Raw genomic sequence first — 15004 nt, 5'->3', positions numbered from 1 at the left:
GAAAGTTCAGAAAAGTTTAGAGCAATGTCATAGGAGTTCTGAGTTCATCCCATTTCTTTGTGCATGTATCCCCCCCCCTCCCCCAGCACCAATTATTTGGTTTATGACAAGGAATACACGTACAGTGTTTCATTATACAAACTAAATTAACGTTGAATAGAAGGAGAAGGAATTCGATATACAAATTTATTTTAATTGAATACCTTCAACTAAACATATTTTATCATGCATTTACATATTGTCTGTTCATGAACAATACTTAGACTATAGAAATATTGTTCTAAATAAGGAGGTTATTCTTGGTGTTTATAGTTATGTGTATCTATTATATAAATATGAAAAAGTATGGATAAATGACATTAACATTAAAACAGCACACTTTTGTCGTTAAGCAAAATTAATCAGGTATTAAGTCGGACCAGTATATTGTCCACTGTCCACAAGTTTGTCGTCTGGTACTTGCAAGTCAGTTTTCCCGGACAACTATCTGTAAGTTTTCGTCAGCTCTCTGCCTACGAGCATTAATGTCAGTTATTTAAAACTGTAAGTTAAAAGCGACAGTTGTTTTCCAATGAGAGTCATTTGCCTAATCTAAAATCTAGATTTCATTCTATGATCTTTGTTTACGATACATATGCACAGTGACTTAAACAGTATTTTACTGCCATGGCGTACCCATGTATACACTTGGCGACTATTCTAACGAAACACTTTTCAAACTTGAATATCTCAATAATAAGTTAAGTTTTTGATTTAAAATTGTGCATGCGATCATTTGACTACATTCTGAGCAAGCTAACTATACAATTATTCATCTGCGACGATCGGACGTTTTTGCCCGTGGGGAATGTATGGTTTATTTTTTGCACGTGGAAATGGTGAAACGAATTATTATTTTAAATTTAGTTAAATTTCATTATTGGCGGTTAAGTTCTTACATCAGAATAATATAAAACCAGTATTTCAAAATGTATAGCTTCATGTTCTGAGATTTTGATCAAACTCCAAACGGCTATAGAGAAGAAGAAACATTAACTTATCCAGACCTCAAAGACACGAATGATCAGCTTATGGTTAGCATGTCAAGGACGTTGATCAAGGCGGATGATACTGGGCGCAGGCAGTGTCCGATTGTCTCTCCGCCTAAGCTGCAGCTAGGCTCTTCAATTACTTGCGATTTGCTTATTACTATCTAAATCAAATAACCTACCTAGGGGAAACGCAACCAGACGTTTATCGAAAATTCGTTGATGGTTTTCACGTTGTTTGTAGGCGCAATCAATGCTGATGACGTCTCTAAAGAGCACAGGTTGTCAGACGCGCGGCCGTGGGATGACAAAGGAATGCAAAACATCTGGACCCTATCTGCGCCTATAGCATCCGTGTACAAATGTGCGATGCAGGATTTCACAGCCCAGACCTTTACAACAAGTCCACAGCACAAAGAGAGGCTTCTGATCTCGAGAAAATGCAGACAAAGATTACTGGCTTGCCTACCCTACACAGCAAATCCTACTCTTATAAACATTGTCCATGGGATAGCGGCTGTGTAGGATGTGAATGTTCATGCATTCGAGTTGGTTGATAACAAGATCATAAGAGAAATCTATCGAAAGTTGGCATTTGCTTATACATTTAAGAGAAAAGACATAACCAAAACTCTTGGAAATTACTCCGCTGTTAAGATCGTGCTTTTGATCAGGTCCTTACGTTCCAAAGTTTCCAGGTAGTGTCAAAATATGGAGCTTTTCATTGAAGACGTACTGACGTATGAACTGAGTCCTCATCCTCCTGCCCTCTTTGAAGCGAAGAACATACTTCTTAAAGCAGAAAGTCTCAAATCGCTTAGGTAATTAGAGGTCATTTATCAAGCGAGGATGCGATGACCTGTATTTCTGACATAGATTGTTACATGCTTGATGGTGGCACTTTGTTCCATCGTTTATTATGGCAAAAGGCGACACATATAACGCATATCGGATCTTATGGATATTTCTCTGTATGGCATCATGGACAAGCGATGTTCGATGTTTACGAAGACGATCCTTCTATCAAAGGCAGAATACACCAGAGACGAGGAACAAACGTGAACCATATTGTGAGTTTTACCAAAGAATCAAAATGCCCATGTAAAATGCTCATGCAAATGGTGGATTTTTTGCCTCGTGACAAGCACAAGGCAGACATGATTGCTCTGATTAGCACAGCTCTGACTAAAAGGGGATTTAAAGTCGCCAGGGGATGCAGATGTTGCTTTTGCTAAAGCAACAGTGGAACGGTCCCGTCACAGCACCACAACGTTGGTGGGTGAGGTACATATTTGCTCATCTTGTTCCTGCATTACTTCGAAAGGGACAGTTAGACCATCTTCTTTTGCTCTGACGTAAACAAACAGTAAAAGAACACACGAAGTATACTATTAATCTTTTGAAATAATTTTTAGACGGAAAAAAGTGCAATTAATTGCTCTTTGCTCATGCTAACTCAGCTTTTATTCAACTTCAAGGATTTTCGGCATATTAAAATCGACCATATCATGAAATTATGTGCTAGTTTCTCCTTCTAAACAAGTCTCAAAAGGAAATATCAAATCTTGGCAACTGCTTGATGGTTGATCTGTTTGGTGGAAATCCCAATGATTCCTTAGAATCACTTTGCCATTTTTTTTAAACAAAGAAAGTGGCTACAGCCAAAATATTTGTCATTCCTTAGCGACCTCCACCTATGTGCATATTATCAAATCATTGTATGGATGGGGATGGCAACTTACATGAGAACGACAAAATGGGGATGGAAACAGGACAACGACCAGTTAATTCTAATCTTGATCCAAAACTATGCTGCACCTGAAGAACTATTGCAAATCATCAATTTAACTGTTCTGTAGGATGTAAATCATCTCGATGTTGCTACAGACGCTTGGGAATCCCCTGCACTGATGAATTATTGCCCGTGCCTTACTAAAGACTGTGATAATTCAAACAATTCTAAAGGGGTCGGTAGTGAGGAGAAGGAAGACGATACCAAAAATTCAAATTCGTGAGAAAAATGCTATGGACAAAGGTGATTGTATATCCGGTGATAGTGAACAGCAGAATGTCATATATTGGATTTCATGATTATTCAACTTCTTAGTGATATCGAAAATTCAATCAAAGTGTTACTGAAACGGAAACTATGGTGTAGACATAACAATCGTTATGTTTTAGTCAAAAGTTATTAACTTAATTTCCTTCCAATGTGTCGGTGACCTTTTTTGACGCAATTTTGGATTTCTTTGTCATATAATAAATAAACAACATTTTTGATGATATGAATGTGTTCCTTGTCATCTGGTGTGTATAGACACGAAATTCATCAAATTTGAGTGGATACTTACAAAGTTATGATAATAAAGCAGATTTTGGTGGCCATCTTAGTTGCCATAATAAAAAAATACTTTCCGGATGTCCGATTTCGGTAAACTTTTAAATAATATGAAGTACCTTCTACCCTATTATGACCTGTTAAAAATCCCTTTGTATTAATTTTCGGGGTCAAAGTGTAAATTGACCAGACTAATATAGCGAGTTTGAAATAAACGCTGTCGACTCAACATAAATTGATACTAATACCAAACAAAATTAATTGGTATATATTTTAGTAGCTAAATTCTGATTACATAATGATGGATTAAATACATGGATATATCAATCAAAATGATTGGTCATTCTAAGTTAATGCAAGTCGAGGTGCCTCTGTTGTCTTAATTGCTTGACGCTGAACTGTGAATAACCTGTCAATTATTAGATAGTCAATACATTAAAACGGTGTATTAGCACCTTTGCAAACTGCAAGATAAAACCATTAAGGACACTACCCCTTTTCTGATTCTGTCCAGTATGCGAATAATCATCAGGGGTGGCGAAATCTCAAAAAACTATCCTTGTCCACGGACAACAATTTAGGAAATTTAACTTGTCCGTTGCTGAACTACACTTGTCCGTTGAACTTAATGTTTATATAAATTATAAACGCAGTTATTGTTAAACCTACACATGTACCATTCTAATCAGATAAAATAGTAGCCATTTTCTTAAAAAAAACTGATGATGGCAACGGTGTAATCCTCGTGGAAATTGTGCATTTCATGCGTAATATTGTCAAAACATTTTTTCATCACGTTAAGCGTTTTAACAAAGACTCGTTGAATTAATTACACACAACTGTAAACGTTTTGTTTTATTCTCAAATGAGCATAAGTAAATGTGTAATCCAACAAACACTTCTGAATTTTAATGACAGCCATTTCCATGTGCAACGTAACTATCCGGCAATGCTCGAATTTGTATGAAATAACATGAGAAAAAAAGTGATGCTAGAATTTAGCCAACATTTGGTATGGGAAGGTATAAAACCCGGAAATGTCCGGAAAACCCGGAATTCTTTTAGGTAAAATCCGGAAAAGGTAAAAATAGTTATAAATGCATTATTATTCGTCCGATATGAATTATAATGGTACCGTTGGAAAGAAGAGCCTCCAAAGCTTCTAACGATGTAAACATATTGTATTGCAGGGTCGGGGCCGGTCTGTAAATTGTGGTCAAAGTCCGTCTACTTTTAGGGTTTTTTTCGCACACAAAATGCCTAATGGAAAACCCGGAAAAGGTAAAAGTGGTTTATAGGAAACAGTTTCATTAATTCGATATTAATTATAATGGTACCTTTGTAAAGAGGATCCTGATAAGTGCCTGCGAATAATTTTGATCTATATCTTATATTGAGGGTAAATAGTATATATGATGGCTTTTGTTGTCGTGAGAGCAATAAGGAAAACACAGCGGGTGGTTTGACTATTTTCCCTGATGATCTTATTTCTGGAGTTAACTTATTATTTTATTAAAAACATGCGACGTTGTTTTTGTTTCATTTCATTGTGCCTTAGAAAGTTACAGTTATGTTAATCTGGTGAACATACAACCATTGAGTAGTTGAATAGTTTAATCAAATTAAGCGTATTCTCTTTTAATGTAGTTTGATTGAAATTGTCATGCAATTATGTTAATTAGTGTTTTGCTTTTGAAGGTTTTTTTTTCTTTTGGTAAAGTGTAATGTTTCGGCGTCCTTAAACCGGGTCTAAACCTCAGGCTTTGCGTTGCTTTGCATTGGCCATGTTAATGCGGTGACCCCAGTGTGTGTCGTGTTTTTTGTCTTGTGTCTAATTAAATTGCAATTGGCCACATGCCTAAATTGACCGGCCTTGTTTGACGATACAATAATTTCCTGCAGATGCAACTTGATATTAACGTTATTTATAATTGATATGGGACTTGAAACTGTTAGTTCATCCATAATACACAATTATTAAACAGCGTACATTCATCCGTATAATTCGCTAAACGTAATATGAAGCGATGTATCTTATTAGAATTTTCAAAACCCTATTGTGTGTGTTTCCAAAATAATCGTACATTATGATAGTATGACGATATTTTGTACAATTTTGACAGACGCGTTAACTAATTATATTTGCGTAAATTACTTGTATTGTCCTCTTTTCGTTATTATTGATGAAAACACGGAGCTTCATATCACGTTCGGTTATCTCTAGCGCCACCTCTGTTTGGAGTTGTATTATTTATTGAGTCAACTATACTTCCAAGATGGTACTTGTAACCGATAGTAAAAATGAAGATAAGTAAGTTTATATGTCTTCGACGATATCACAAGTCCCTTAAATGTAACATGTGGAAAACAGCAATTAAGATTAAAGAAACCTCAGCTTATGTAATTTACGTCATGCACAACACGTGTAAAACATTGCCCAATTACCGGGGTCTTTGTGCCGATGTCGTTTGAACCGATAACGATCACAACAACCTGTAAAAATGGTTTAATGTACAATGAACAGGATTTGATGTGAATAAAAGATAATATATCCCTTTTCCGTATATACAAGAGAAATTGAGACAAATAAGTTTCAGTCTCGTAAAAATGTGACATTTTATGTCGTGGGGACAAAGCAGGATGAAGATCCTTATCGCGCATGCATACCACCGCTTTAGTTTTACATGAAATTGGTGGGGTTATCACAGGGGAGGGGCGGAAGCGGGCACAAATCTTGACCAAAGCGTGACCAAACGATCGTTATTTGGGCATTCATAACGTTGAATATAAGTGACACGAGTGTGGTGCTTTATGGATATTTCGGTTTGGGGGACTAAAAAAATGTATTTGAAAATCTTAACAAGTATTATCAAAGTACGGAATCCGGATAGTGCCATTAATAATCTCGTCCTCCTTTCATTACGGGCGATAGAACAAGTAATATCAAGAAACATGATGGTTATAATGACGTTTCTATGGTGTTTTTTTTTTTCAATAACAAAAATGTGTCACTATGAGTTGTGTATTGGCTGCAGCAAATCTACCGTGTATCTCATTTCTGGAGAGATCCTATCAGCAGCTAGGCCAGTGTTGACCAATTCACAATGAATTAACTTATAAAGATCTTGTGTATTCATTTTTGATACAGTGTATTCATGGCTCAAATCTCATTATTGCTGGTATGACACACCGTACTTTGTACGACTAAACAATGCAACTGAAAATAAATCCAGAAACAGAAACTTAAGTGAAATGGCGAGTTGATACGGATTAAACTGTATTTAGTTCAATACAAGTATTTACAAATATTCACAATCGATCTTTAAAAAAATAACATGTTTTTTTAAATTCCGTAGTATTGTTCTGATATTCTAGATGTGTTTAGAAGATCATCATATTTGCCAAACATTTACAGGGATATTTTTATGATATAATAGAATAACAGTATTACTTACAAGCAGGTTTTTAAATTGCCTCGATCAAAATTGCATTCGCAACTTATTCAACATATAAATTATTGTGTTCTTTATTAATTAGGAAACATACATGCAGTCCTAAATGAAAACTTTATATTTAATATACATTCTGTTTTTGACGGTAATAGCCGTTTTACTGCGACAGTGAATTGTTAGCATGAATTAGCTTTACACATAAGTATATAGCCTATGTATGGGGGAATTAGGTAGAGCCCGACAGATTCCTGTATAATTGAGGTTAATAGAGGCAAATATTACAAGGGTCAGAACTTCCTAAATAATAGGCAATATATAACTTCCGGCATTAACGTACAACTGCATGTCGCCCTAAAGAATTTCCATAAGTATAAATGAAAATCCATTGAAATAATAAGAGGAGATGCGTTCACAAGAAATTATTCTTATACTAAGTATATTGAAAAAATAATCCAAGGGTCATTATTTCAGTTCAACGGTAAGCGATATTTAAATTTCCGAATAAAAGACGGGAGAGCTTATGTCCGCACCTATAAAATTGACGGGAGGGTTTTTATCCGGATGCCTTATATCCCTATTATATGCATGTAAAGTGATAATGTCGACAGAAAAGCGTGTTGCACGAAAATCGACTTTAACTACTCCAAACTAAATTTTAGGGTCGGCAAGAAAAAACAACGTAGGGTCGGGTTACCGGAAACAATTTTACGCTTTAAAACTGTACCTTTAAAACAGAAAATGTCATAATTTGGTAGGGAAATCAAACAACTTATACCAACCTACAGCGCACATCTGATATTGAAAAAATACTTTTTCATATTTTAGGAACGTCATAAATTTTCTTTCACAGCGATATTATTTTAATTCAAGTCGGTAGAAAATATTGCTTTTATAATTACTTTTATCTTTTCCGAATTTTACGCAAAACATAATTAGGCATTAGAAATCATAAAACTTTACCAACTTTGGACGCTAACAAGAGTGCTAATTTGATATTGTAAAACATTATTGTTGCATGTTTTACAAACCTTAGAGGGCCTCTAATAGGATACCATTATAATTAATATGGAACAAATAATATAGCTTTTATGATCACTTAAACATAGGTTTTCCTTAAATGTCGGTATCTCTGTTTTTTGTATTATATAATGTGAAATGCGCATTTTTCAGCTGATTCGTTTGATATAATTATCATGACGCTATGTTAAAAAATTAAAATTTTATTAAGAAAACATGTACATCACATGCGCAATTTTCTGGATGGACTGACTTTTTTACGTTACGTCATAGCATATTTTGATAATAACATGAATATAGTATTGACACATCATTTAAATGTTATTAACTTATACAATTACAACTATTAATGTAACACTTGATCAATATCAAATTTCGTATTTTGCATGGTTTGTTTTTGAATACACGTTCAAAAACAACAAATAAAATAAGTTGTAAATAAAATTAGTTTAACACAAGACAAACACATACCATATCTCCAGGTTAATTTCAAAACTGTGTTGACTGCCATTACTACGAAAGTACAAGTTTTTAAATGAAATAACGAAATAAATCTTGAACTTCTTCCATTTAGCTTTTGTTTTGACATTTTTATTATCTTACATTTATTCAAACCAAGTAGAACAGCACATTCGTCTTTAAATACTACTTGTATGTATACGCTGCCCTGTATCTTTTTGAGCAACAGTATTTAACAGTATTTTATTAAAATAATAGACTTGCAAAACCAGCATAGTTGGTGATAACTTGTCATCAGGCTAACGGAGTTCACATTTTGCAAATGCATTTTGTGATTTGACCTTTTTGGTCAGTCATCCTGGTTATTCACCAGATCATGACGCGTTTATGACACAAAGATTGCACTATATCAAACCATTCAGAACAGTAGTATTATGTTATAACGTATTGGGTTGTTGGTTACATGGTTTGCACGTACTACAGTACTTTTTAAAATGGTATCAACGCCATTGATAAGAAATGAAGCATTAGGAAGACTAGCAAGCACTGATTATCAAAGTATAAAAATGAAGTGTTTCGAAACATTACACGTTTTAATATTTGCGTACACAACCGGATTTATAAGCGGGATATTGTAAAACGCCGAAATATATTGCTGACATAATTTTTTTGTTTACCAAATATCTCCGCTCAATATTTACGCCATTGCTTTCGGATTGGCCAAACGCGTCCAATTGTGTCGTATCATATGATCAATTGTTCGAGTTATCTTCTTTGTGAGGGAAAACTATTTTTTTCCTGTTTACTTGTTATTTGGTGTTTGATCTCAACATAATCGTCCGGTCTTTACATCCATGTCAGTTGGATTTGAATGAATTTTCTTCCTGCCCAATTGTGTCGTATCATATGATAAATTGTTCAAGTTTTCTTCTTTGTCAGGGTCAGGGAAAACTATTATTTCCTGTTTACGTATTATTTGGTGTTTTATCTCAATATAATATTCCGGTCTTTACATCAATGTCAGTTGAATTTGAATGAATTTTCTTCCTGTCTTTTTTAGTTTCGGGTTTGAATTATAAAATTGGAAAACCAATCAAGCACACGCGAGTAAGTTGTACTTCAGGAAGTAGTGTGATTTTGCTTTAAATGTAAAAAATTGCTTCATAAGCTCACCTGAAAATACGTCATGATGTTAAAAGTCAGTCGTAAATGTATGTAGTAAGTTCTACCATTCAACTCGGTTAAAACCACAGCGGTGTTTTAAAACAGTATTTCAATATGTAATTTTCATTTTTGCAGATGAAATAAGCCAGGATATGTAATGTTCAAATTATACATTATATAAATGTTTTTATACATAATGACTATTTTACCGTGTTTCTTCAACTTTAATATAAATTGTAATTGATTCAAACGGAACACTTCACCCAATCAACGAAACTGTACGTAATCCAACTCGGCTTTCGGCTTTTCACGTCCCAACGTCCCGACGTTTGTGAGTCTAGAAATTTAGTTAGGTAGGAGCGATGTGACACACTCTGGGTTTTCGTGACATTTCCGGGTTTTATACCTCCCCTTTGGTATTAATAATTGATTTTAAAATTTAAGACGAACGTTCAACATTTAGGTACGAAATGAACGAGCAAACCAGTCTGTACACTGCCTATTAAACAGACGGGCCGAATGTTGAAAATGCGGCATGCTAGCCTCCTGGTCTCTTATCATGCTTATAGAATAAGCGAGACCACTGTGCAGGAGAGTGCCCATATTTTAGCTTGATTGCTCCGCAAATAGCACTGACAATGTTATCGGGTGTCAACATCCGGTTTTGTAAAACTTAATAACGGCTTTAATACAATCTATTTTTTTGTATTTCTCAACCCGACTGGTTGTCCACGGACAACTTAATTGAAAAAAATCAGTTGCCCGGACAAGCAAATGTACGACTCGGGCAACTCGGACATTTGATTTCGCCACCCCTGAATCATCTTGTACATTTATGGCAGCTGTAATCTAAACAATTACTGATACATGAAAGTCGTCTGCACTGAAAAAATGCCACTTTGCACATATATAATGCAATGTTGTACAATGTTTATTAATAATAGTTTTAGCTACATGTATTGTTTGTTTCCATTAGGCATCGTAAGCTACTGACAATGTGACATACGACAGCATACGTGGACCATAATTCAACCAAACATTACTATCAAACTGTTCAAGATAATGTCATACTTAAACACAACAAAACATACATAAATAAAATCACATTTTCTCAATTTATCACTTTCCCTCTTGAAAAAGAGTGTGGTTAATAAGAAAGGGTTAATGGTACCACATTGTTTGTCCCCATTCTGTATATCTAAATTAAGTACACTTGCTTTCTGTACGGTGTTTACATCTCAAAAATTGTACATGTATGCGCCATGAGACCATTCACGTGTAATAGAATAACAACGGCATAAAATGACTGTTAACGTCACTGAGGCATTATAGCTGTATATCTTAACTTTAAACGTTTAAACATCGTACAACAACGACGCGTAACATGTTCAAGTTTAATGGCCGTATACTTAAAAAGTCGCGACGCGCTGTCCATACAAACCGGATTTATGTTAATTTAGGTTAATTCCACAAACAAACCGATGAATACAATGATGTTATATAAATATTGCACTTCGATGCAACATGCATCGGTAAACAAGTTCTGACAAAGAATATGCAAATGCGGATCTCTTATGTTTTTCATTAGCGTTGGTTTATAGGCATTGACATGTTAAGGCAAAGCATTATCTAGTCTAGGCATTTGCCACGAAGTCTTGACCATTTCCAAATGTTTCATACATTGTTTCTTGATACAAATGTCTAGATACGCTTTTATATACTTGAATAGTGTTGGTTTACTTTGTATATATATATAGAAATAACGTTAAATTGATAATTAATACTCATTTGAAATCGGTAACATCGGTACAAACTAATTACACATTTAGGACAAAAAATGTCACTTGTTTCCACTATTAAAATCGGCTAAAAATATGATAGTTAGGTTTTTTTCTGAATTCTTTTTTTAAGGAGTGCGCATTAAATAAGAATTACTCATGACATGTAACATATTTCGAAAGTTCTATTTCTTTCTTTCGGTGTCTCTGTCCAGTTTAAGTTAAGTTTATGTGACCGAATGTAACAAAAATTCCAACTTAATATATGTAGTTAATGTATCGAAAACGATCGAAAACTCATCACAGAATACAAAAACTCTTAAGGTTCGCATAAAAAATTAGGATCGATCGGTTTTATGTTGATTTGATGGATGGAATGAACCATGAGTGTAAGTGTTCAACAAATAATAGTTCGGTTTAGTATTATTTTATTTGGGCAGAATTTCCCTATTCATGTTATTTTTTCTAGGATCTTTGCCTATACAAACAAACACTGCATTAAATGTTTGTAGCAGCATTTTACTGCTATCTCGCTTGAGCTTGAGCTTACATTGTATTGAGTAAGAATTTCGAGACCTCTGCATGTCCTTTTGTGCTGCAAGCATTTTCGTTCGTGTTGTTGTTGTTTTTTTGTAAGTGTGTGTGTTGTTTTTGTGTACTTGTGTAGAGTTAAATTAAGTATTATTGTTATAATTAATAATTCAATATTTAATGCTTATATATATGTCATATAATGCCATAAAAGATTCTTGTTATTACGTCTGTGTAAATTTGTGTTTTTTTGTGCAGTCTGATAACTGTTCTCCACCCCAACAGTTCATGTTTGCTATGCCGCTGCTATTATGGAAATATAAGAGTTTGTTTTGTAATACATTTTTCTAACGTAACAGGATGTGATTTTTGTATCATTAGTGAATTAACATAATATCCTGTTTGTTTGCGCGTGAAAGGAATAAAATATTAATACGTCATATGACTCGCCAAACGCGCCTTTGTCATTTTGAAATAGAGCGAGATTACGTTTTTAGTTGGACAAGTGTATATAAGGACCGATAAACATTTATAATTCAAAGGACTCCAGCTCGCAATGCTCCGACTTGTTATCTTCGTCAGTGTAGCCTGTGTGGTCGTGAATGCCTGGGCCACGGGCATGGTGTCTCAGCAATGTATGGAGTGTATTTGCAAGGTAAGTACCTCTTTATGCAGTTTTGTGTCCGATTGACGAGCAAATTGTACACTGTGGTACGGGCTAAATGAAGGACATAAAACAATTTAAGCTTTTAATAGTGCTCTCCGTCTATTGTCGATGCATTACTACATATTTAAAGCTTGCATACATACTGTGCTCGCTATTTTCTATTTTCAAAAGCTGTGATTAATGCGTATTCGCCCAGGAATGAACTAAAGCATAAAACTTGACAACCACTACATTAACTTGTATCGACATTGTCATTTATAAAAATAAAATATTCCGACCTCACAAAGTTTATATTCTTGTAATGCGGAGGACCCTCTTGCGTCATGTGTTTGGGAATCGTTGTCATGTTTTACTTTATGACTGATGGTACTTATAAATTCAGAAAATCCCAAAACAGAGTTGCGTGTTGTCAGATTTTGTGAAGGCTGGCGTTTGGTAGTAGCCGCATTTTGCGGAATGTCCAAGCCCTTCGACACAGGCTCTCTCTTGCAAAGTTCTCTTTACGAACATCCCGTCGGTCATGCGGGACACACATATTTTAATTTTAAAATTCCCACCGTTCTCGGTGTATCATGTGACGAAAACTTTTGCCAGTATTCGTAAATCTTGTTTCAGCCGCCAAAATAAAATCGAAAGTATTTTATTTAATTGTCCTTGTTTTTTTCACAACAACACTGTTTCAATGAAACGTTGTTTTCCATCGAATAATATACCTGTGTGATTTCATGGGTGATCTTAGGTTTCTGCTAATTCCTTCTACTTTCACTTACTTTACATAAATCGATACATAATTTCAATTTGACTGTAAAACCAAAGTTGTCAAATTATCAATTTGTTACTGTTAAGCGGCTGATATAAGCTGAAGAAACATATGCCAAAATCTAACCAGATAGCCGTTTACAATAGAAAAAAACTTCAAGAAGAACTGTAAAATAATTGCAACCAAAGAGTGGCAAAGTCTTTAAACTGATATTGTTGGCGTTTTATGTTTTTACTATTGTATTTATTTTTTTCTGAGATTTGTATAGTTTAAGTTAATATATACGTTACACATTTTACCTATGGGTATTTATCATTACTCATTTTTCCGACAAATAATTATAATGGAATAATTAATAATGTACAGGTAAACATTATTTCACAAATAAACACATACATATATCGAGAGTCTTTAAAGTGATGTATACATGATACAAGTATTTCAATTTAATATTGATGATATAACAGACTTAACGTTAATTCATACATTTGTTTTTTAAATTGTATATACTGAATTTACTCTAGACAAAAGGAAAAATAAATGCAACATTGGATTCATGACTTTATTCTGTTTTAATAGAGTTATCGTTAACTCATAACTTCATAATGTTTGTACATTGAAAGCGTTACAATGCCTCCATGTCTTTATGATGTTTTTAATTTGTAGCGTTACCGCGCAAATAACAAATATCAAAATTGATATAACAAACATATTTGCATTGTTTTCAGAAAGAGAACAAAGGCAATTGCCGTGATCAGGGCTGTGTGATGGACAAGGGCTCTTTGTCATGTGGCTTCTTCCAGATCAAGGAAAATTACTGGATAGACTGCGGTAGACCTGGAGCAGGTAAGATAACAACCTCAAAGTAATTCTTGTTCTTTTACAAAGTGTTCGTCTTGTCAGTGTTTACTGCTTAAAATCAATCTTACTTATCGTATATGGGCTGGCTTGTCAGACATGAATGGTATTGCACTGACTGATTAATATCAATTCATTGAGATTTTTTAAAAACTTATACTAAAAATAAGCTTGCATCGGCTTAAACGCTTGTTTGTAAAGAAAAAATGCCTTTTAACAGGTTGGAAGACGTGTGCCAGCGACCGTCAGTGTGCGTCTCAGTGTGTCCAGACCTACATGGCGGAGTGGATTGGCAAGGCCGGTTGTTCACGCACCTGCGAGAGTTATGCTCGCGCGCACAACGGAGGACCTCAGGGTTGCAAACGTAGCTCGACGATCGGTTACTGGAACGATCTGAAAAAACAGCCAGGATGTGCCAGTGTAAAATAAAATAAAGCAGATTGATCATGTTTTTCAGATAAGACACGTTCTTGTATTGTTGGTGTTGTTGTTTTCATTTAACGTTATTGTGTAATTGAGGTATTACAAATTCACAATGTACAATGCATAACAAAAATCGTTACACATTCTTTATTTCCATAAGTTTGTTTTTCAATTAAACTCAAGCATCTTAAACAATATTGTATAGCGTACAATATTAAGCTTATGATACGAGATAACTAATTTTTTACTCAATTGTCATTTTATTTGAGTTGTGTGCACATCAATACAATATGATATGTCCAAGCCTTACAATGATCATACATGATACAATCCATGATTAATCATTACCCGAAAGAATCTTGTCGTTTTCCAGGTGCTGTCTTCTATCGCAAAACAATAAAATGCTATGATTTTCTTTTGAGTTTTATGCGTCTGTTATGTTTCTTTACATGTGAAAGACTAAAACAAATTCCATAACACAATAATTATTTGCCAATTTACAATCGGAAAATAAAACTAATACACTTGA

General features: G+C 34.5%; 1 protein-coding gene across 1 annotated transcript in view; it reads left to right on the top strand.

Moving 5' to 3' along the window:
* LOC127880301 (lysozyme-like) overlaps positions 1 to 15004 on the top strand; it is a 16055-nt gene extending 1051 nt beyond the window's left edge. The window contains exons 2-4 of the mRNA XM_052427665.1: positions 12310 to 12422; positions 13923 to 14040; positions 14273 to 15004. Coding sequence (XP_052283625.1) covers positions 12310 to 12422; positions 13923 to 14040; positions 14273 to 14481 — 440 coding nt within the window. The 3' untranslated portion in view covers positions 14482 to 15004. The remainder of the gene's footprint in view (positions 1 to 12309; positions 12423 to 13922; positions 14041 to 14272) is intronic.

The sequence above is a fragment of the Dreissena polymorpha genome, chromosome 4, assembly GCF_020536995.1.
Source record: "Dreissena polymorpha isolate Duluth1 chromosome 4, UMN_Dpol_1.0, whole genome shotgun sequence".
In the NCBI taxonomy this organism is placed as follows: Eukaryota; Metazoa; Mollusca; class Bivalvia; order Myida; family Dreissenidae; genus Dreissena; species Dreissena polymorpha.
Note: the sequence above shows the minus strand (reverse complement) of the source record. Positions and strands in the feature narration are given on the sequence as shown.